The sequence below is a fragment of the Acomys minous genome, assembly GCF_964271855.1.
Source record: "Acomys minous genome assembly, chromosome: 16".
In the NCBI taxonomy this organism is placed as follows: domain Eukaryota; kingdom Metazoa; phylum Chordata; class Mammalia; order Rodentia; family Muridae; genus Acomys; species Acomys minous.
In genome coordinates this window covers 3,175,273-3,195,824 of record NC_140498.1, presented here as the reverse complement: position 1 = coordinate 3,195,824, position 20,552 = coordinate 3,175,273, and the positions used below count along the sequence as shown (strand labels likewise).

Here is a 20,552-nt window from a genome sequence, read left to right as displayed (position 1 = left end):
AGGAACAGGAACGAGAGAGGGTTCTCTGGTGGCCTCTCTTTCTTAAAAGAACAACGTCTCAAGCGAGGATGCCAACTCAAAAGTAGTCTGTTGCCAAAGCTGGCCTTGGATTCTCTACCACGCTTCTCTTTTCCACAGGAGGGTTCGGACTCCTCATGGCTGACCATTGCTGAGATAGTGTCACTACCATGAGGTTGCCTCTGACCACTTCCGTGGAGCTAGTTCTTCAGTGTCACGTCTTGGCAACTATCCTTACAAGCCCGTTAAATTGTTCTATTCTATTTCCTGTTTCCTGTCCCCGTACCACCGTCCATGCCAACAACATATCAGGAGAGCTCAGAGGCAATGTGACCCCAAGGCCTAATAAACACACACAGACACACACACACACACAGACACACACACACACAGACACACACACACACACACACACACACACACACACACACACACATCTAGACTGAATGGGCAGATGAGCCCAGTAGGGCTCACAGAAATGCCAAGTTTACTTTTCTCCTGCTTGGAACTGAGAAGGGAGCCTTGTCACTGATGCCATCCCAAGATGAATCCCACCAGGCTGAGACAGTCAGGAGGCTAAAACCGGAATTCAGACCGTGGAGGAGGGAGGCGGAGGGCGGTGGAGCGCTCGGGAGGGGAGCGGAAGGCGGGCGCGGGGCGTCAGGGCCCCCGGGTCGCTCACAAGTGGCCCCGGCAGGTGGCCGTGCCCGGTTCCGCCCCTCCCGGGCGCGGCGCGTGCGGGATCAAAGCTGCGGGCCAGGGGCGGGCCGGGCAGCCGCGGGGAGCCGGGGGTGCGAGCGTGGGAGCGCAGGGTCTTCAGAGGCGACAGGGACCGGGAGACTCGACAAGACAGCCTGGAGAGGCCCAGAGAGGGAGCAGCAGAGGGACAGGGCACTCAGAAGTCGGAGAGACCACCCTAGACCCGGAGAGACCCCAGCAGAAGTAGCCGAGACCTAAACAAAGAACAAACACAAAAAAGCAAAAAGCCCAAAACCACCAGAGAGAGATGGAGTCGCCGAGATGCCCTCAGGGGGAGAGCTGACATGCCCAGGCGCTTCAGAGGACAGAAAATGAGGAGAGAGAAGGAGGAGGAAAGAAAGACCTGGCCCTCCCGCGCTGACTGCGGAGAGGACCCCTGGGCAGAGATCTCAGCTCCTTGTGCCGACAGTGTGTGCAGGGTTGTGGGGTAGGTGGTGAGGAACTGCGGAGTCAGGGACTAATTCCGGAGCTTCCAAGCCGGTCACAGAATAAAAAATAAAAATTAAAAATAATAAAGCTACGCTTTAGTTTTGGTCGAGATGTTTAAGCAAAAACGATGTTATGTTTGCTTACTTGAAGTGTCTTCAATTCCATTATCCTCTCCACCGAGGAAGTAAAAGAAAAACCTAGCGATGCATTGGCCGGGAATCGAACCCGGGCCTCCCGCGTGGCAGGCGAGAATTCTACCACTGAACCACCAATGCACACGGGAAGAGAGCCTCACAATACACGTATCTGAATTTGTCAGAGTCAGAGGCTCTGCTGCTGGGACCACTTGTGGAAGGAGGCGGCGCACAATGACTGAGGTAGGTGGTGCACCGGGCCCTTCTTTCTCTCCCTTGGATCCGGCCACCGGGCCATAAAGTCATTCCATATGGCCAGGGGCGGCCCCACACCCGGGTGCAAACTGCCTCGGGCCCCGAGCCTCACGTGCAGGTGAGAAAAACTCAACCCCAATCCTGGTTCCCAAGGAGGGGGGCTGCGGGGCCTGCTGGGGCCACACATCTGTGCTCCCATTTGGCCGAAGTAGGGGAAGGCGGGATGTACTGGGGGTCCGAATTCCAAATGGGAGCCCCCTTCTCAAGTCCTGGGCCCCTCCCGCCCGCCCGGCCTTTGTCAAGGCAACCTCTGCCAGAAAAACCTCTCAGCGCGTGGAGGGCCTCTGGGAGGAGGCTCCACTTCTCCTCTGACTCCACAGCTACTAGTACCTTCTGGCTCGGTTTGTAGCCCTGTCTTTATTTTGTCCTTTCCCCATGTCTTCTTGCCATGTTAAATTTCGGTTTTACCTTCTCAGGCACTTCCGACCTGAAGTCTCCAGGTGTTGACACATCCGCTGCAGAGGGCCATGCTCTTGGTTTGAGGTGGGTGCGGACCCGTTTTTACAACCAACCCTTTCTCGTTCCTTTAGCAAAGCTCGTGTTTCCCTGCTCCGTCGTCACGAGAGGCCTCCAGAGGCAAGTTAACTCCTGTGCACTTGTGGGAGGCTTTCCTGTCAGCCATACTCCTAAATTTAGTTTTAAACCAAATGCTTGTAAATGGAAAGATTTCTCCACTTCTAGTTATTCTTTTAAGGACTTGATTTTATTTCGTTTTGTTTTTGTTTTTTCTAGAAGTTTCCTTTGTCCTCCCTTAGTCCAGCCACCCTCAAGAAAATCTGTTCCCTCTAATAGCCGCTTGAAGGCAAATTGTCCTTATTGCTAGGTCTGCAGGGACGAGCGGCGGAGTTATTGTAGGGGCAATAATAATAATAGAAGGGACAGGTACGACGGCACGGTTCCCCACAGCAGCCGGTAGAATCCGGCGGATCTACTTTAGGGCATGCGTCTGCCCAAGAGGTGTGGGAGGAGCTTGTAATATTCTGCCTGGAGGCTCAAGCGTGCTCACACTTTTTTCTTCAGTGTTGGTGAGGGTATAGTGAACCTTCAAGAAATCTACTGTTCTAGGAGGTGTCCCAATTTCATGCCTAATACTCCTCTCCCTGCAGTTGGGTCCCGCCTCGTTATACAGCTTTATGGTCCTTAAACCAGCCTGTGGCCCCTTCCTCCCCTTACTTCCCACACTTGGGGCTAGTTCCCCCCCCCTTCCCCTCCCCCTCGCCCTCGGCCTTTCCGGGAGCCTCGTGCCGGGGTCCTTGCCCAGGCACCGAGGTGCCGAAGGGGGCGGGGCCGGGCCCTACCCCTCCTACCCTGCTGCTGCGGGATATAAGGATCTAGGCAGCACGCGCTGCTGCGTCCACCGCAGGGTCCGGAGGAGCGATGGTCACCCGGGATCGAGCTGAGAATAGGGATGGCCCCAAGGTGAGAGGTGGGAAGGGAGGGAGCTAGGGTCCCTGTTCCGGCCAGGGGACTTAGAGGTTCTAACTCTGTGGATTAGGGGTGAGGATGGAGACTCGGGAGTGACAGGACGGAGGTGCTCATGAGACCCAAAGGATCTGTAAAGTATAAACAGGACGGGTCGGGGCTGAACTTGCGCAGCAGGCGGCGGAAGCCGAGGTCTAGGGTTTGCATTATTGTGGGCTGCGGCCTGCGGCCTGGAGAGCTCGGGAGAGTGCCAGAACTCGGGCACGGTGGCCTATCCTAGCCCTCGGGAGGCTGAGGCAGGTGGATTACCGCAGGTTCTAGGCTAGGGAGTGCGCCCCTACAAGAAACAAAACAAGCAAATAAAACAGCACAAAGTGCGCCGCTATAGGGCAGTGCGGGTTAGAGAGGCTATGGACGCTGTCTGTAAGCGGCTGTGAACTTCACCCGACTCAAAGAGAAGACTTTTGAGTCGTGGGTTCCAGAGGTGCGAGGAGAAGAGGAGGTGTGGTCGCGCTATGTCTCCCCTTCTCCCTCCGGGTTACTAACTTTGATCTGCATCGCGAAGCTCCCTGGATTGGGGGGCGGAAGGGTGTCCCCAAAGTTCTTCGGGGAGGGATTCCACGCAAGATAGAGACATAGAAGAGAGGAGAGTCATGGAGTGGAGTGGGGGGGGGGGCGAGGAGAGGAGAGAGCGGACCGCAGAAGCGGCAGGGAGCCGGGAGAAGTGGGGGCGAGCCACTGAAGCCACCCCCCCCCCCACCCGGCGTTGGAAAGAAGGAGGGAGTTAGAGTGAAGGAATGGACCAGCCCCTATGCAGTCTGGGAGTTCGGGAGAGGAGCGCGTGAGGGTTTCCCCGGCGGCAGGACCGTGCGCTCGCGTGGCGGCGCTGAGTCTCGGTCCGGTCGACCCGGCTCTCCCTTTCCCGCTGCTCACAGATGCTGAAGCCGTTGGTGGAGAAGCGGCGCCGGGACCGCATCAACCGCAGCCTGGAAGAGCTGCGGCTGCTGCTGTTGGAGAGGACCAGGGACCAGGTTAGTTCTACCCCCCAGCCCAAGGCTTTTGCGCATCCTGTACCTGTGAACCCCCACCCCCAGGGCTTTCCACTGGGGTTGGGGGACATAAGCCGGAGTGGTGACTCTAGTCCCAAGGCATCCTGACCCAAGCCTGGTCCATGAAATCCCACCCCAGACCCCCGGTCTTGCTCTCAGAATTCCATCTTCGCCACTTTGCGGGTCTGTAAGTTTCCTGTCTGGCCTCGCAAAACTGAGCTTCCAGCGTGCGTCAGCTTTCCACCTTGGGTTTCTACCTCCAACCCCCTGATCCATGAGCTCCGGTTTGCGGTGGTTTTCACCATCAGGGTTGCTGTTGCCTACACACTCCTCACACGCTGGGAACTGTGGTTCCACTCCCTCAGGTTGGACAGTCTCGTCTCAGGGTGGGACAGGGGACCATTCTTGGCTCTCTCCACATTCGGTCGGTCGCGAGTCACGGGGGCGCCCGCAGCTCCCGTATCCGCCCCTCCCTTCTTCCCCCAGCCACTTTCCCCCCTCTCTCCCCACCCCTTTCTGTCTCTTCGCCCCTCCCCACCCACCCACCCACCCCGTGTGTAGAACCTCCGGAACCCGAAGCTGGAGAAAGCGGAGATCCTGGAGTTCGCCGTGGGCTACTTGAGGGAGCGAAGCCGGGTGGAGCCCCCGGGTACAGCGCGGGGGGTGGGGCAGCGGAGGGAGGGCGGGCGGGTGGGAGCCGGGAAGGCTTGGGAAGCCTGGGAAGGGGCGGGCCCCGCGGGGCTCGGCGAGGTTAATAACACCTGCGCGTGTCTGTCTCTGTGTCTCCCTCACTCCCCTGCTCCTCCTGGACACGTCCATCTGGCCTCCTGTCTCTGTCCGTGCGCCCGTCTGACCTGGGTATCTCTGCGCCCCGCCCCTTCCCTCACCCCCGTTGGGCCCCCCATCCCCACCCCTTGCCCTCCTGCCCTCCCGCCGGCTGCACCAGGGGTTCCTCGGTCCCCAGGCCAGGACGCCGAGGCGCTCGCCAGCTGCTACTTGTCCGGTTTCCGCGAGTGCCTGCTTCGCCTGGCGGCCTTTGCGCACGACGCTAGCCCGGCCGCCCGCTCCCAGCTTTTCTCCGCGCTGCACGGCTCCCGGCGCCCCAAGCCGCCCCGGTCGGAGGCGGCGGATCCGGGGCTCCCGGCGCCGCGCCCCCCGCTGGACCCTGCCTCTCCGGTCGTTGGCCCCGCGCTGCAGCGGGGCCCTCCCAGTCCGCGCTGCGCCAGGTCCCCGTCCCACTGCTGCCCACGCGCCGGGGATTCCAGCGCGCCGGCGCCCCTCACCGGACTGCTGCCGCCACCGCCGCCGCCACCGCCACCGTACAGACCAGACGGGGCGCCCAAGGCCCCGCCACTCCCGCCGCCCGCGTTTTGGAGACCTTGGCCCTGAGCTTTGCGGGGCTGGGGCAGGGTTTGGGGGTGGCGTAGAGACTCCAGCCGGAGGGCAGGAGAGGGATCCGGGCGTCCGGGGCGAGGAGGGCAGCGGGGGCGCGCGGGCTCAGCGCGCGGGTGAGATGTGGTCTATATTAGAGTATCTATATAAATATATATTTTCCTGTCCCTTTCCCCTGCTCCGTTTACCCTGTGTGTAGGATTGTACTCTCTCTACCCCAGCCCAGTCCCATACCCTCCCCAAGTCCCTAGTGCATGGAATAAAATGGTTATTAAATCCCGGTGTGTCCCCTAGCCAGGGGCCTGCCTTTATATCGGCGCCATGCCCACTTGCCCATACCATTCTTCCACCTTCAGGCCTGCTCTCCACGGCTCAAGCCTTGGGGCAGACAGGTAAGTAAAGAGCCGAACGGCAGACTGAGGTGGAAACTGAACCTGAAAATAAAATGGGTCTTTACATAAAAGCCAAGAAAAGTCTTTTTTTTTTTTTAAGAGAAATAAAACCGACTCTGGTGGGATTCGAACCCACAACCTTTGAATCGCTTTTTCGTCACTAGAAGTCCAATGCGCTATCCATTGCGCCACAGAGCCACCTGGCGGGCGGCGCCTTCTTCCAGCTTACGGAAGCTAGCATAATAATAAAAAAAAATTTTTAAGGGAGGGAGAAAGGGGTATCGCGGGAGTCCGCGCAGGGGCGTGGGGCGAGCGCCGTGGGGGCCGCAGCCTGAGGTGCAGCGCACGGAGAGCGCGAGCGCTGGGCGACAGTGAGGGCGGACGCGGGAGCGAGGAACGGGGAGGCAGAGGAACGGGACGTGAGCTCGCCAGCAGCCGCCTGCCCGGCTCCCGGACTCGACCCCACTAAATAAGCTCGCCTCGTTGTGCGTGTCCGTGTCTTCTGGCTCTTCCGGGCCGCCGTCCCGTGCGGCTCGTGATCGTCGTCCCAGGCCGACTTCCTTCTACGCTCTTAGGAAGACAACGGGGATCCGCAACCTCCGTGCGGGTAGCGTGGCCGAGCGGTCTAAGGCGCTGGATTTAGGCTCCAGTCTCTTCGGAGGCGTGGGTTCGAATCCCACCGCTGCCACGTCAGTTTTTCCTCCTAGTTTTATGAGGCCCACGGCGTTGTCTTGCCAACAGAACCCGAGACGGCTTCCGTACACAACGCTTGGCAGCGAAAGTGAACTGTTTATAACCCATCAGCACAGTAAGCATGTCAAAAAGTTAATATTCTTTTTTTAATATTTCTTTTTGACATGTACATTTATATTATTACACATAAATAAAATAAACTATATACAGCAAAAGAAGAACCACAAAACAATCAGGAATTATAAAAATGTTACATTCATAGTGATTTGGCTATTTGTATTTGGCAAACCTAAAGAAAACATCTTAATATCTTTATATTTTAATTCATCACAGGTCCTGGTGTACGTGATTGTTTATATATCCTACCTGGTGGTCTGTAACAGAGAATTAAACTACTTAGTCTGATAAAACAAACATCTCTAAATGTTGATTTAGGTTTTAAAAACACTAAGGTTCCACCGAGATTTGAACTCGGATCGCTGGATTCAGAGTCCAGAGTGCTAACCATTACACCATGGAACCCCCCTGGCCTGTGTGGCTTCCGAAATTACATACATTATTCCAAACCCGGTTTTGCATAGCGCTCCATTTTTATCATTTATCGAAACAAAAGAAACGCATGAAAAAGCCAACAATTATACGTGGTTATTAGTCCCTGAGGGACGAGTACTTCTTCTAAACCTGAAAATTACAAAAGAAGATCAAAAATGTTAAAATCTGATTTTAAAATACCAATTTAGAGTTAAAATAAGGCCTTCAAATATGATACTAAACAAAATATATCGTTAAAATTGATTTCGCCAACTTCCTTTTACTATTCTTGACGTGCAAAGTACGCCTGTATGCCGCTGTTCCCTCTTATATCAGTGGTAGGAATTTATGTTCCCGATGTACTTATCTACATCTTCTTTTAAAAGAATAGTACTGTTTTGTCATTATGTTGTCCTCATTAAACAATAGAGCGTACAAAAACTGAGCGCCCGAACAGGGACTTGAACCCTGGACCCTCAGATTAAAAGTCTGATGCTCTACCGACTGAGCTATCCGGGCTCTTTCTGTTGCCCTGCATTTTTATATAAAAGAGTATCTTGCGACACCTTTGTGCTGTAAGTCATAGTTGTTTAAATGACGCGGAATGGCGTTCTTTCGTGCCTAGGACTCTCTGACTTAAGGAAACCTAACTACTGGTGCTTGTGCCTTCGTTAGAGGTGCAGGGAGGTCGCAGTGCGGAAGCTCCTCGCAGGCTGGAATCTAGAGGTGACTAGATCGGCCACGAGAGGCCGCTGCGGGCCACAGGGTTCCTTGGTAGCCCTTTTTTTTTCCCCCCTCCTCTTCCTGGCCTCTGTGACCTAGATCTTGGAAACCTAGCGCACGGGTTGCCTCCCACGCTCAGCAGACAGGCTGGGGCGTGAAGAATGTCACGCGAGGGCCTCCAGATGTTGCCAGGCAGGCCTCCGTTCACTTGGCAAGCCCGATTCCCAAGGAGTGACTGAGGTCGGAGATACCAAAAACTGGGACCAGAGAGAAGACTAGGCTTGAGGAGACGAGTGGGTGGGCGGTGGGATGGGGAACAGGAGGAGGGCTTGGCCACGTGCCAAGCGTGCTATTCACTTGATTGTTGCTGGGGGTCACGTGTGATTTATGAATCGGTTCAGCCTTCTGAGGTTACCGTGTGATTCACATGGGTGATTCACATGTTGGGACTCCGGGTGCCCCATTTCTGGTATGGAAATAGGGGGGAAAGGGGTCTGGGTGGAAACTGGGGAGTGGGCGAACACGGCCTTTAGGACATTAGTCAAAGCTCTGACCAGGCAGAGGGTAGTGTCCCTGTACATGCGTCACCTCCTCCCTGTCTCGGCATTTGGTTCCACCTCCCTCCTTCCCTCCCGGATGGACCCAGGTTCCCGATATCCATCTGGGTGAGCCAGCCAGAGGCACCTGCTGTGTCAGAGGCAAGCAAACACCAGGGTGCAAGCCTGTGGGCGGGGACAGCACTCCGGAGCTACCAGCGGAGCTGCCCTGAGAGACAGAGAGCGAGAGCCCAGGGACATCCTAGAGCTGGACCCTTCCTCGGGGCCACCCTTGCCCAGCCCCCCCCCACCCCCCCAGCCTTCCGTCCAGGAGCCGACCCAGCCCTACCTGTAGCTCATCACCTCTAGGCCAGCTACTGTTCTTGGGCTCTTTGGTCCCGTCATGGCAGTGTACCGACTGTGTGTGACCACGGGTTCCTACCTGAAGGCTGGCACGCTGGATAACATCTACGCTACACTGGTGGGCACCTGTGGCGAGAGCCCTAAGCAGAAGCTGGATCGTGTGGGCAGGGACTTCGCCGCTGGATCGGTGAGGACGGGGGACAGATGGGGAGGGACCTCTGAGGAGTAGACCCGAACCTGGGACCGGAAGGAGGGCACGATTACTTGTTTGGATTTGTCCAGTCCTGCTGAAAGCAGGACGCTCACTATAACCCTTGACCCTGTTTCCTTTGTCACCCCTGCCTTTTGGGTAACGATAGGCATCACCAACTTCTCTGAAATACGGCTGTGGGGACAGAGAGTTTGGAAGGGACCCTGGGGACTTCTCCTGGCTTCCTGGCTCTTTCCGCTGTTGTTGTTTTTGTTCCTTCCTGTTTATTATTGTTGTTGTTGATGATGATGATGTGTGGTTTTTCGAGACGGGGTCTGTCCAAAAATCTGTAGACCAGGCTGGCCTTGAACTTCGTGATTGGACTGGCCTCCTGGCCTGGCTCCTCCCATAATTGACACTACTAGGCTCTGACTAAATCTCTTCTTTCCTCTAGCTATAGATTTCCTGTTTTCTGGGAAGGGTCTGCTTTCCCTTGTCAGCTCCTGCCTAGTATAGTTTGCTAGTGACCCCACATAAAAGTGCCCTACTGGCCCCTGACGCTAGGAATTCCTGCAAAATTCTGCTCAGGCCCTGCATACCGGGGTAAAGGCATTCTCACTCACACCACATGGGTCAGCAGCCGAACAGGTGGAGGTGTCGGTGCACCTCTGAAAGCGGCAGCCCCTCGCCGCTCACTGGCTTGCCTGCTGCCTCCGTCACCGCAGGTTCAGAGGTACAAGGTGCGCTGTGCGTCAGAGCTGGGTGAGATCCTTCTGCTGCGTCTACACAAGGAGCGCTTTGCCTTCCTCTGCAAGGACCCCTGGTACTGCAGTCGCATCAGCGTCACCGCCCCGGATGGCGCCGTCATTCCCTTTCCCTGCTACCAGTGGATTGAGGGCTACTGCATCGTGGAGCTGCGGCCAGGAACAGGTGGGCCTGGGACAAGGACCACGCTGTACTCAGGGTGTGGGGAGTAGCACTGGGGTTATGAATGCTGAGATCCGAGGATAGTGTCTGATACAGATCACTGTTAAAGCCCTGGCAAGCAAGGGCTTCCTGGATAGTGTTTATTGCTCACACAGAATAGACAGAGGCACACACAGATAGATGCGCACACAGACAGGTGTGCACACAGACAGGTGCACACACAGACAGGTGCACACACACACAGGTACGCACACAGACAGTTGCACACACAGACAGGTACCCACACACAGACAGGTGCACACACAGAGGCGCATACATACAGGTACACACACAGTTGCACACACAGACAGGTGCCCACATACACACAGGTGTGCACACAGACAGATGCACACATACACACAGGTGTGCACACAGACAGATGCACACACAGACAGGTGCACACACACACAGGTACGCACACAGACAGTTGCACACACAGACAGGTGCCCACACACAGACAGGTGCACACACAGAGGCGCATACATACAGGTGCACACACAGTTGCACACACAGACAGGTGCCCACATACACACAGGTGTGCACACAGACAGATGCACACATACACACAGGTGTGCACACAGACAGATGCACACACACACAGGTGTGCACACAGACAGGTACACACACTCTCCTGGCAGGCAGCTGGCATACCCTGGCATCCCTCTGCACCTCTCCTCGTATGTTCTTCTGGAACTCAGAAATGAATGCCCTTGCAGGCTGGAGGTCAACAGGTGGAAAGCCACAGGTATTTATAGAATGTAGCTGCTGAGGCCCCATGCCTTGCTTTCTTCTAGCATCTCGGGTGGGGATGAAGTGTCTGGGAAGTGCATTGGGCTCTCTTGTTGAATTTTGGATTTCAAGATTACTGGGCATGAGCCCTTTCTGTCTCCAGGACTGTCTGTTCCACAGAGGCAACACCAGTGTGTGTGTGTGTGTGTGTGTGTGTGTGTGTGTGTGTGTGTGTGTGTATAAGTGTGTGTGAGGGTGTGCATGTGCATAAGTGTGTGTCTGTGTGTGTTGCGATGAGTCTCAGAGGTGAGAGATGGGCATGTGGACATTATGTCACAGGCTGCACTGCACTTCTCACCGACTTTCCTACCAGTCCCCACTCATCACTGGAGCACACAATGGCTTTATTTGTTCAGTATTTAGTCAGTAGTTACTAAGTGCATGCTACATGATGCCGGGTACCACGTCAACACTGGAGGGACAGACAATGAGTGTGACATAACTTCTGTCCTCGAGGAGCCTATATCATCCAGAAAGCAGACCAGCGGGAACGGTTAGGAGTGTGGCTACGGTTTGGTGTCTTTCTGCGCCTTCAAACAGCAAACAGCTTCAAATCCTTGATCAATGAACAATGACCATGTAAACGTCCCCCAAAGTGACGCACATGGAGATCGCGTAGACTGTGCTCAAGAGTGAGGGGGTTCGGACATTTGCTGTAGGAAGCATTGTTTGAAAAGAGCTTCCTACAAAGAGCGGTTTTCATTCCCTACAGCAAGGACCATCTGCCAGGACTCCCTGCCCCTCCTTCTGGACCACAGGAAGCGGGAACTCCAGGCCCGCCAAGAATGCTACCGGTGAGGGCGCCCTACTTGGACTTAAAATTTTTTCTTAAATATGTTTTATGTGCATTTCATTTTGCCTTCACGTTCGTCTGTGTGAGGGTATCAGAGCCCTTGGAACTGTTCTAGACAGTTGTAAATCACCATGAGGGTGCTGGGACCCTCTGGATGAGCAGCTAGTGTTCTTAGCCACTGAGCCGTCTCTCCAGCCCCCTAATTGGACTTTTTGCCCCGACTTAATCCTGACTTCTGCCTTTCTCAGACCATACCCAGCTCTGACACCAGTTCAAACCTTGGGAACCCAATTCAGATCAGGGACGTCATTTAAACTTAACTCCACTCTAACGCTAATCTTGACTCTGGACCCAGGATACCAATAGCAACAGGTTTCCTGGGCTAGGGATGTAGTGGCTCTGGAGTGGAGCAGAGGAGCATCTTCTAGGCCCCAAATTTGATCCCTCAAACACTCAGCTAGGTCTCCAAACCCAACACTTAGCCAAGACCATCAGTGAACCATTCTCAGCCTCCGACTGTCCCCGATGTAATTCAGACCCCATATTGGAAATAGTGCTAGTATCTACATATCTTAGCGCACCCTCAAACGCACCATCCTTTTTTTTTTTTTGAAGTTGCAGTTGGGAACATCTTACAATGTAGCCCAGGCTGGCCTCTCTCAGCCTTCAAATTGCATAATAGAAGCCCATCTCTGGTGCTGGGCGGTGGTGGCGCACACCTTTAATCCCAGCACTCGGGAGGCAGAGGCAGGCGGATTGCTGTGAGTTCGAGGCCAGCCTGGTCTACAAAGTGAGTCCAGGACAGCCAAGGCTACACAGAGAAACCCTGTCTCGAAAATCCAAACCAAACCAAACCAAAGGAAAAAAAAAAAAAAAAAAAGCCCATCTCTGAGTCAGTGAGGGAATTTATGTCACCCTCAAATACTGCGCTGGGGGTTAGGGATGTGGCTCAGTGGTATAGTATGTGCTCCTCACACACAAAATCCTGTGTTCCAGCCAGGCGTGGTGGCGCACGCCTTTAATCACAGCACTCAGGAGGCAGAGGCAGGTGGATCTCTTTGAGTTCCAGGCCAGCCTGGTCTACAGATTGATTCCAGGACAGCCAAGGCTACACAGAGAAACCCTGTCTCGAAAAACTATAAATAATTGATTCCAGGACAGCCAAGGCTACACAGAGAAACCCTGTCTCAAAAAACCTGGAAAAAAAAAAGATTCTGAGTTCCACTCCCTATATGAGGTCCAGCGCCTTCATAGAGGAAATCCAATTCTTTTTTCCTTCCTTCTTTCTTTCTTCCTTCCTTCCTTCCTTTCTTTCTTTTTTGAGGCAGGGTTTCTCTGTGTAGCCTTAGCTATACTGGACTTGCTTTGTAGACCAGGCTGGCCCTGAACTCACAGTGGTCCACCTGCCTCTGCCTCTGGAGTGCTGGGATTACAGGCATGTGCCGCTACCCCTGGCTGAAAATCCAATTCTTTGCCACATATCCAGAAAGCAGAAAGCAGCAGTGGGCCCCTGAAGTCATATATTTAGAAGCCAAGGATTCTCTCTCTATCCCCGCTAACCCGTTGCTCCTGCCCCCTCCCCTGGGCAGCTGGAAGATCTTCGCCCCTGGTTTTCCTCGCATGGTGGATGTCAGCACCTTTGAAGAGATGGAGTCAGATAAGAAATTTGCCTTGACCAAGACAGTACCTTGTGCAGACCAGGATGACAAGTGAGAAGCAAGGGCATGGAAGGCGGGGTGGTAGGCGGGAGGAATACAGACATTCTGTGCAGATTACCCCCCCCCCCCGCAGCGTGGAGGGAGGTTACCAAAGCCCATGTGGAGGGTTGGCCTCTCAGGAGCAGAGGAGACCAGCAATGGCCGTGAGGTGTTCAGCAGAGAAGAGAAGGGATCACTCCCGATGTGGGGCAGGAAGGGCAGGTTGGAATAACAGTGAGTGGAGAGCTAAAAGATCTGGGGACAAGACCGAGACGATGAATTAACAGGGGAGAGGCTGCAGGCCCCACTGACTGGCTCCTACCCTCTACACCCGCCTCTCCTCAGCTCTGGGAACCGGTACCTGCCTGGCTTTCCCATGAAAATCGACATCCCGTCTCTGCTGCACATGGAACCCAACATCCGATACTCAGCCACCAAGATGACCTCGCTGATCTTCAACGCCATCCCTGTGTGAGCCCACCGTCTCCCCTGCGCTTCTGCTCACTGTCCCTTCCTTTTTGCCATGGGCATCTCACAGGACGTCCCCAGCCCTTCCTTCTGTCCCCAACTGCCCCTCACACAGATCTCCATATTCCCGCTTCCCTTCCTCCCAGGCTCCTCCCTCCTCCCAGGCTCCTCCCTCCTCCCAGGCTCCTCCCTCCTCCCAGGCTCCTCCCTCCTCCCAGGCTCTTCCCTCCTCCCAGGCTCCTCCCTCCTCCCAGGCTCCTCCCTCTGCCTTATCCTTCAGTCTCCTCCCTATCCTTCAGGGCACCAGAAAAAGCAGGATAGAGAGACTCCGTCCTGAGGTCTGGGGGAGGGGAAGCCAGGCCATCTCGGGTTCAGCTCCAAAGCCCATACTTTCTGGATGCGTGTGTAACCTTGACAGGATCTCTCTACATAGCCACAGCTGGCCTGGAACTCACTATGTAGACCAGGCTGGCCTCAAACTCAGAGAGATCCCCCTGCCTCCGCCTCCTGAGTGCTGGAGTTAATGGCCTCCACGCCACCACGCCCTACCTAATGGAACCTTGATTTTCCGCATAGTCTCTGGACAATTGCCTGGAGGGTAAAATGACCAGCTCACTCTGACATCAAAAGTTTTACATCACTGTTACTACTACTACTACTTTAAATGTATGTGCGCATCTATGTGAGCGCATCGCATGAGTATGCAAGTGCCCATGGAGGCCAGACGATGGCATCAGGTCGTGAGCACATAATATTCAGTATGTGGATACTGACATTGAACCCGGGCTCTTTTTTTTTTTTTTTTTTTTTTTTTGGTTTTTTGAGACAGGGTTTCTCTGTGTAGTCTTGGCTGTCCTGGACCCGCTTTATAGACCAGACTGACCTCGAACTCACAGCCATCCACCTGCCTCTGCCTCCCAAGTGCTGGGATTAAAGGCGTGTGCCACCATGCCCGGCAATGTATGCTCTCTTAATCACTGAACCATCTCTCCAAGCCCCACCATAGTGAGATAATGCTCAGGGACAAGCCCTCTGGGTGTGCGGTCCCTTAAAGGACATGCCTTTTGCTAGGAGGAGTCCCTGGGGTCACTCAGGAGGCTCGTGTAGAGTTAATAAGCCATCAGGACGGTCATTATCAGTTTAAATCAACGGCTAGAGGAAGGTGATATTACTGCAGGGAGGAATCCAGTGGCCCCTGGGTACACACAGAGGCCAGAGGCCAGCTGGGTCTAGGAGGTGTCTCTCAGGTAGAAGGGCGGGATTGAAGCAAGCCTGTGAGGGAAGCAAGAGAAAGCAGCGGGTGACTGCTGAGTCCAGAGTGGGGACAGGGCCCCACGGGTTCTGTGAGAAAACTCATCCGGAGTTGCCTGCGGAGACCCAAAGCAGGAGAGGACAAGCAACGGGTCTTCATTTCCTACCCATGTGTGTCTGGATGGTTCTCTCAGAAAAACACAAGTGGAAGAGGGTGTGGAGGTGGGTGGGTGGGTGGGCAGGCAGGAAGGATTGTCTAGGATGGACGGAGTGTGCAGCGGCCACCGGCGGCTCAGGTTTCAGGACAAGGATGAATTATCAAACAACCCAGGCCGGACTGGGGGGTGGGGCACCTGGGAAGATAGAGAAGCTGCGAGTTGAGTCGAGAAAGATGCCAAGGTGTAAGCAGGGGTGGGGTCACCAGCTGGAGGTTCTGAGTAAGGGCAGAGGGAGGGGGAGGGGCTGGTTTTAGGCAGCCTCGGAGGATTTCAGGAAGAGTCAAATGAGGTGACTACTGGGTATGTTGTGAAGGATGTTTGTAGCAGGCAGGCCCTTGGAAAGGCAAAGTGGTTTTTGTTGTTGTTGGTCATTTTTGTTTTTGCTTATTTGCTTCCGCGGCCTCTGTAACTCAGGCAGGCAGGCCTTGAACATGAGAGCTTCCTGTCTTACCCAGCTGGGTAACGGAGACTATATAGGTTTGTGCTACCAGACTCAGCTCTACCCGCTGGCGCCACCCCCACCCCCACCCCCACCCCCACATCCCCTCTGGCTTGTGTCTAGAAAGTTCTCAGCAAAAGTTTGTGCACTAAGTGTGCATAGATGGCCTTGACCTTGGCTCTGTAAGGCCATGAACCCACCCCTACCTCCTGCCCAGACTCTTCAGAACACGTGAGCGTCTTTGCACGGCTAGCTGCCCTGTGACCCCTCGCTACAAGCCTGCCCGCCCTCAGTGCCACTCCCCTTCCTTTAGTTCAGCCCATGTGGTGTGTCAGCAGACATAGAGTCCAGTCCTTTCCCCAAGGAGCCCACGGTGGAAAGTGCTAGATTAGATGTACAGGGCTGTCAGGAAATACAGGCAACTGTGAGTGCTGCAGGGCCTGGGCGTTAGGGGAGTCAGGCAGCCTGGCCTCTGAGTTGCATCTAGAGGACCAGACGGGCCTGTGGTAATAAGAGATGGCCTCCCGGCAGAGACTCAGCTTGAATGAAGACCCAGGAGTAGGGCAAAGCCGATCTTAACTTCAGTATTTTTTTTTCTTCTCCTCTAACACTCACGGGTGAAAAACACGAACCAGGAAGTATAGACACCTACAGGACGAAGAGGCACACGCCCACTTTCACCACTTATACAGCAGGCTCTACTTTCACCACTCCAGGAGCTAAGGCAGCACGTATTGGTTATGTTTGGACAACAGGCTTTGCTTGGCTGGTCTTGTCTAGCGCACAGGGGTGGGAGAAAACACTGCAAAGGTTACAGGAAGTTGCTGGAGGGGAGCATCTTAGCCTAGGTAAGTGGGCTTGGCATCTGGGGCCCTCTGTCTTATAGGCAGAAAGGAGCCACTGAAGGGCTAAGAGATTTTTAGAAGTTTGAAGGAAGCGCATCAAAACTCCAGCGGGGGCAGCTGGAGCTCGTTCTTACACGTGGCCCTCCTTCCTCGTGGGGATGGCTGCGCCTGCGTGGGAAGCGGTCCGGTGGATTCTTTCCAGTGGAACACAGTGGCTCCCCTCCCCCCCCCCCCCCCCCCCCCCGCCAGCTCTCACCTTCTTCTGTCCCTCAGGTCCTTGGGCATGAAGCTTCGAGGCCTGCTGGACCGCACGGGCTCCTGGAAGAAGCTGGATGACATCCGGAACATCTTCTGGTGCCACAAGACCGTCACTTCAGGTGTGTGGAGCCAGGCAGGGGTCCTGGTAACTCAATCTCATTCCCCCCGCTGGGGTCCCACGGGATGGGCTCCTGGTTTCACCAGCAGCGTCTTTCAGCTTTCCCCCCAGGAACCCCGGGCCTCCTCAGACAGGAAGTGGGGAGAGGGGGATACAGAGACACTGCTGACCCAGAAGAGACTCACGGTCATTTCAGAAGTCCCGATTTTGGTCAGGGCCATTTGACTCCTTTCCTTTCGCCTACCATCAGATGTCCTGGGATTTGGGATCGGGAAGAATTTGGTTCTAATCCCAGCACTGCCACTCGAGTGGGAATACCCACACTGCCTCGCTGTCTGTCAGCGTCCAGGATTCACCTGAAAATGTAGTTATAGCCACCTTATATTGTCGCTGGGAGGGAAACCGAGGCCTCAATGTCAGGGGCAAAGGGCTGGGCAGGACCAGAGTTTGGAAGGTAGTTTCCAGACCTTACTGGTTCCCTCTCTTGCTAACCGCCCCACCCCCCACCCCGCAGAGTACGTCACCCAGCACTGGTGTGAAGACAGCTTCTTTGGGTACCAGTACCTGAATGGTGTCAATCCTGTCATGCTCCGCTGTCTCTCCAGTTTGCCCAGCAAGCTGCCTGTCACCAATGACATGGTGGCGCCTTCGCTGGGACCAGGCACCTGCCTACAAACAGAGTTAGAGGTGGGTGAGGACCTCGGCAGTGGATAGAATAGGAGGGAGGTAGTTGGGTGCGTTGCCACTGAGGACGAGGGCTGCAGGGCTGAATGGTCCAGGTCTGTGAGCCCCATCCACGGGGCAGGCCTGTGTATCTTTCCAAAAGAACAGGTATGGAGGAAGGCCAGGTGGGGCTCTGGAGTGGCTTGAGGCCTGTTTCAGGGTCTCGGAGGTCCCGAGTATTGAAGCCAAAGATGGCTACTTTAGGGCAGGGTCACCCAAGACTGGCAGGTGGAGCAGGAATGATTACAAAGACCCAAGAACTCCGAGGGTGTGGAGTCGATGACGACCTAGTCTCTCTGTGACATTCTCCGAAGCTGGAGCTGTGGTTGGTAAACTCCTGTGTTGATTTTGCTGTTGTCGGGCTATACTGAGGTCAGATCGCAGGAGGGGATCCCCTCTGAGCTGAGGGAGTAGGGCAAACAAGGTATTGGGGGTGGGGGGAGGAGCAGAGGGCGTTAGCATGTCCAAGCCCAGAGGCCAGGAGAGGGTTTGCACAACTCATCCAGACCTCATTCCGGGCATTCTGGGAAGGGCGCGGTACCCAGCTCAGGCCATTAGTGCAGTCAGCAAGAATTGCTGAGACTCGAACTGGGTCCTCAGCTCCTCCTTGTTGCGGAGGACAAAGAGAAAAGAGGGGGACAACGGGCAGAGGGATTGCTAAATCTCCGTGTGCCTTCTCCAGAGGGGGCACATCTTCCTAGCGGACTACTGGATCCTGGCGGAGGCCCCTGTCCACTGTCTAAACGGCCGCCCACAGTACGTAGCCGCTCCGCTCTGCCTGTTGTGGCTCAACCCACAGGGGGTGCTGCTGCCTCTGGCCATCCAGGTGAGCCTAGGGGCGAGAGGCAAGGGGGTGGAGCTTCCGGCTAACCGGCTTGAGCCACACCTCTTACTACTGTCCGCCCCGCAGCTCAGCCAGACACCAGGGCCAGAGAGCCCCATCTTTCTGCCCACTGACTGCGAGATGGACTGGCTGCTGGCCAAGACGTGGGTGCGCAACTCTGAGTTCTTGGTGCATGAGAACAACACGCATTTTCTGTGCACGCATCTGCTATGCGAGGCCTTCTCCATGGCCACACTGCGTCAGCTGCCGCTTTGTCATCCAGTCTTCAAGGTCCGCGGGTCCCTGAGTCGGGACTAAAGGGGCGGGGCCTGCAGGCCTTCCCTTGCTCCTCGGTTCACGTGACCTCGGTCCTCTCGCAGCTCCTGCTTCCCCACACTCGCTACACGCTGCAGGTGAACACCATCGCCAGGGCCACGCTGCTCAACCCAGAAGGCCTCGTGGACAAGGTGCAGCCTCCCCGCCACGACCATAAGGCCCCGCCCCTAAGTATGCTTGCCCCGCCCACAAGTTACGCTCTTGCTCCTTAGACCCTTGCGTAATCCTGGCCAGCCTCTTCCCTTAAACTACGCCTCTTTGATAGTCTTCGGTTTGCCCCTCCCCTAAGGCTTGGCCCAGCTGGCCAATCCCACCCTGAACTATCCCGCCTCAAGAGTAGGTTTTTATGGGCAAGTCGGCCTGAGCCCAGCATGTCCCCAGCATTGTCACTCTTGTAGTTACCAATACCTCAAGGTCCCCCTCCCGTGCACACTGTAAATCCTCAGTTCGCGCAGCCTACGGTTAGGCAGGCGCCTGAGAGCATTTGATCCGTGGTCCTTGACTGCTTGATAGATAGCACATGCTCCTCCTAATAGAGCTGATTAATTCATTACTGCCAGGTGCTCTGCAGGCGTTGTGAGTCGGGTGTGAGCCACAGCTTGGGAGGGCTAGCTGTGTGTTGTGTTCCCAGGTCACCTCCATCGGTAGGCGCGGCCTCCTCTACCTCATGAGCACAGGGCTGGCCCACTTCACCTACACGGATTTCTGCCTCCCGGATAGCCTACGGGCTCGCGGCGTCATGACCATCCCCAACTACCACTACCGAGACGATGGCCTGAAGATCTGGGCGGCTATTGAGAGGTGTGGAGACCCTGAGGTCCTTCCAGCTTGCGAAGGTCTCCGGGCCCAGGGTGCAGCGTGGGCTCTTGTGTTCATGTCGCTTTGAGGCCTGAGTCTAGGTGTTCTCAGACTCCATCCAGCGTAAGAAACTGCCAAGAATAGGAGCTTGGCGGGCAGGTTTCCTGTGACATCGCAGGTGACTGTGAGTTGCAGTGAAGGAAGGGGAGGGACACCTTGTCCACAGGACTCAGAGGACAGGGGCTTCTTCCTCCTGGGTACTGAACAGCCAGCGAACAGAACATCCTCTTAGTTGCGCCCCGCCCCCCCCCCCAGGAGACCCAAAACTTCCTTGATTTAGAGGGTACTTAGAGGGCGGAGGGACTTACCAGAAACTTAGGCAGTGGTTCCAACTGGATCTGGGGGTCTCACTGAACTCATCTTCTGTCTTTGAGGACTCTTTGCAGGCCACTGTGGCTATCTGCTTCTCTCTACCCTGAGTGTATGGGGGCCTCAGTGTCTGGCCTAGGCCCATGTCACTCCAGAGGCACCAGCATTTATCTATCTATCTATCTATCTATCTATCTATCTATCTATCTATCTATCATCTATCTATCTAATTTATTTTGGTTTTTCGAGACAGGGTTTCTCTGTGTAGCCCTGGCTGTCCTGGACTCGCTCTGTAGACCAGGCTGGCCTGGAACTCACAGAGATCCACCTGCCTCTGCCTCTCGAGTGCTGGGATTACAGGCGTGCGCCACCATTGCCCACATTTTTTTTTTCCCCTTGCAGGTTTGTCTCAGAGATCGTGAGTTACTATTATCCCAGTGATGTTTCGGTGCAGCAGGACTCTGAGCTGCAGGCCTGGGTGGGTGAGATTTTTGCTCAGGCGTTCCTCGGCCGGGAGAGTTCAGGTATCTCTCTCTGTCTTTACCCACAATGCTCCCAGGCTCTTGATGATCCAATTCTCAACCTCGCCTAGCTTTCTTCCATTAATCACTGCAGAGTTTTATTTCTGAATTCTGTACTAGTAGGTTGCACTTAAGGTGGTGGCGGGGTTTGAACCCAGGGCCTCTCTTGGGCTATGCGAGAGCGCTACGGCCGA

The 20,552-nt window shown here is 55.2% G+C and overlaps 2 protein-coding genes across 3 annotated transcripts in view; both read left to right on the top strand.

Annotated features, from left to right (window-relative positions):
* Window positions 1-1,572: 1,572 nt before the first annotated feature.
* On the top strand, window positions 1,573-6,726 carry HES7 (hes family bHLH transcription factor 7). Of its 2 annotated transcripts, XM_084761708.1 has the most exons (5): window positions 1,573-1,713; window positions 2,072-2,138; window positions 4,013-4,108; window positions 4,688-4,775; window positions 5,073-6,726. In XM_084761708.1, the coding sequence occupies exons 3-5, from the start codon at window positions 4,013-4,015 to the stop codon at window positions 5,513-5,515; spliced, it is 627 nt and encodes a 208-aa protein (XP_084617834.1). In that variant the 5' UTR covers window positions 1,573-1,713; window positions 2,072-2,138; the 3' UTR covers window positions 5,516-6,726. The 2 variants fall into 2 exon arrangements, with proteins under 2 accessions (XP_084617834.1, XP_084617833.1); XM_084761707.1 differs by lacking the exons at window positions 1,573-1,713; window positions 2,072-2,138 and adding an exon at window positions 2,980-3,074.
* A 1,442-nt stretch (window positions 6,727-8,168) lies between these two features.
* ALOXE3 (arachidonate epidermal lipoxygenase 3) overlaps window positions 8,169-20,552 on the top strand; it is a 28,337-nt gene continuing 15,953 nt past the window's right edge. Inside the window, exons 1-13 of the mRNA XM_084761129.1 lie at window positions 8,169-8,326; window positions 8,763-8,943; window positions 9,672-9,876; window positions 11,414-11,495; window positions 13,084-13,203; window positions 13,537-13,662; window positions 16,686-16,789; window positions 17,303-17,475; window positions 18,194-18,337; window positions 18,422-18,625; window positions 18,715-18,801; window positions 19,302-19,471; window positions 20,240-20,361. Of these exons, the coding sequence (XP_084617255.1) occupies window positions 8,298-8,326; window positions 8,763-8,943; window positions 9,672-9,876; window positions 11,414-11,495; window positions 13,084-13,203; window positions 13,537-13,662; window positions 16,686-16,789; window positions 17,303-17,475; window positions 18,194-18,337; window positions 18,422-18,625; window positions 18,715-18,801; window positions 19,302-19,471; window positions 20,240-20,361 (1,747 nt within the window). The 5' untranslated portion in view covers window positions 8,169-8,297. The remainder of the gene's footprint in view (window positions 8,327-8,762; window positions 8,944-9,671; window positions 9,877-11,413; window positions 11,496-13,083; window positions 13,204-13,536; window positions 13,663-16,685; window positions 16,790-17,302; window positions 17,476-18,193; window positions 18,338-18,421; window positions 18,626-18,714; window positions 18,802-19,301; window positions 19,472-20,239; window positions 20,362-20,552) is intronic.

Coding starts and splice junctions, on each gene's coding strand:
- HES7 (XM_084761707.1), top strand. CDS start 3,033: ATGGTCACCCGGGATCGAGCTGAGAATAGGGATGGCCCCAAG. Junction 3,075..4,012: donor AGAATAGGGATGGCCCCAAG/GTGAGAGGTGGG, acceptor CGCTGCTCACAG/ATGCTGAAGCCGTTGGTGGA. Junction 4,776..5,072: donor AAGCCGGGTGGAGCCCCCGG/GTACAGCGCGGG, acceptor CGGCTGCACCAG/GGGTTCCTCGGTCCCCAGGC.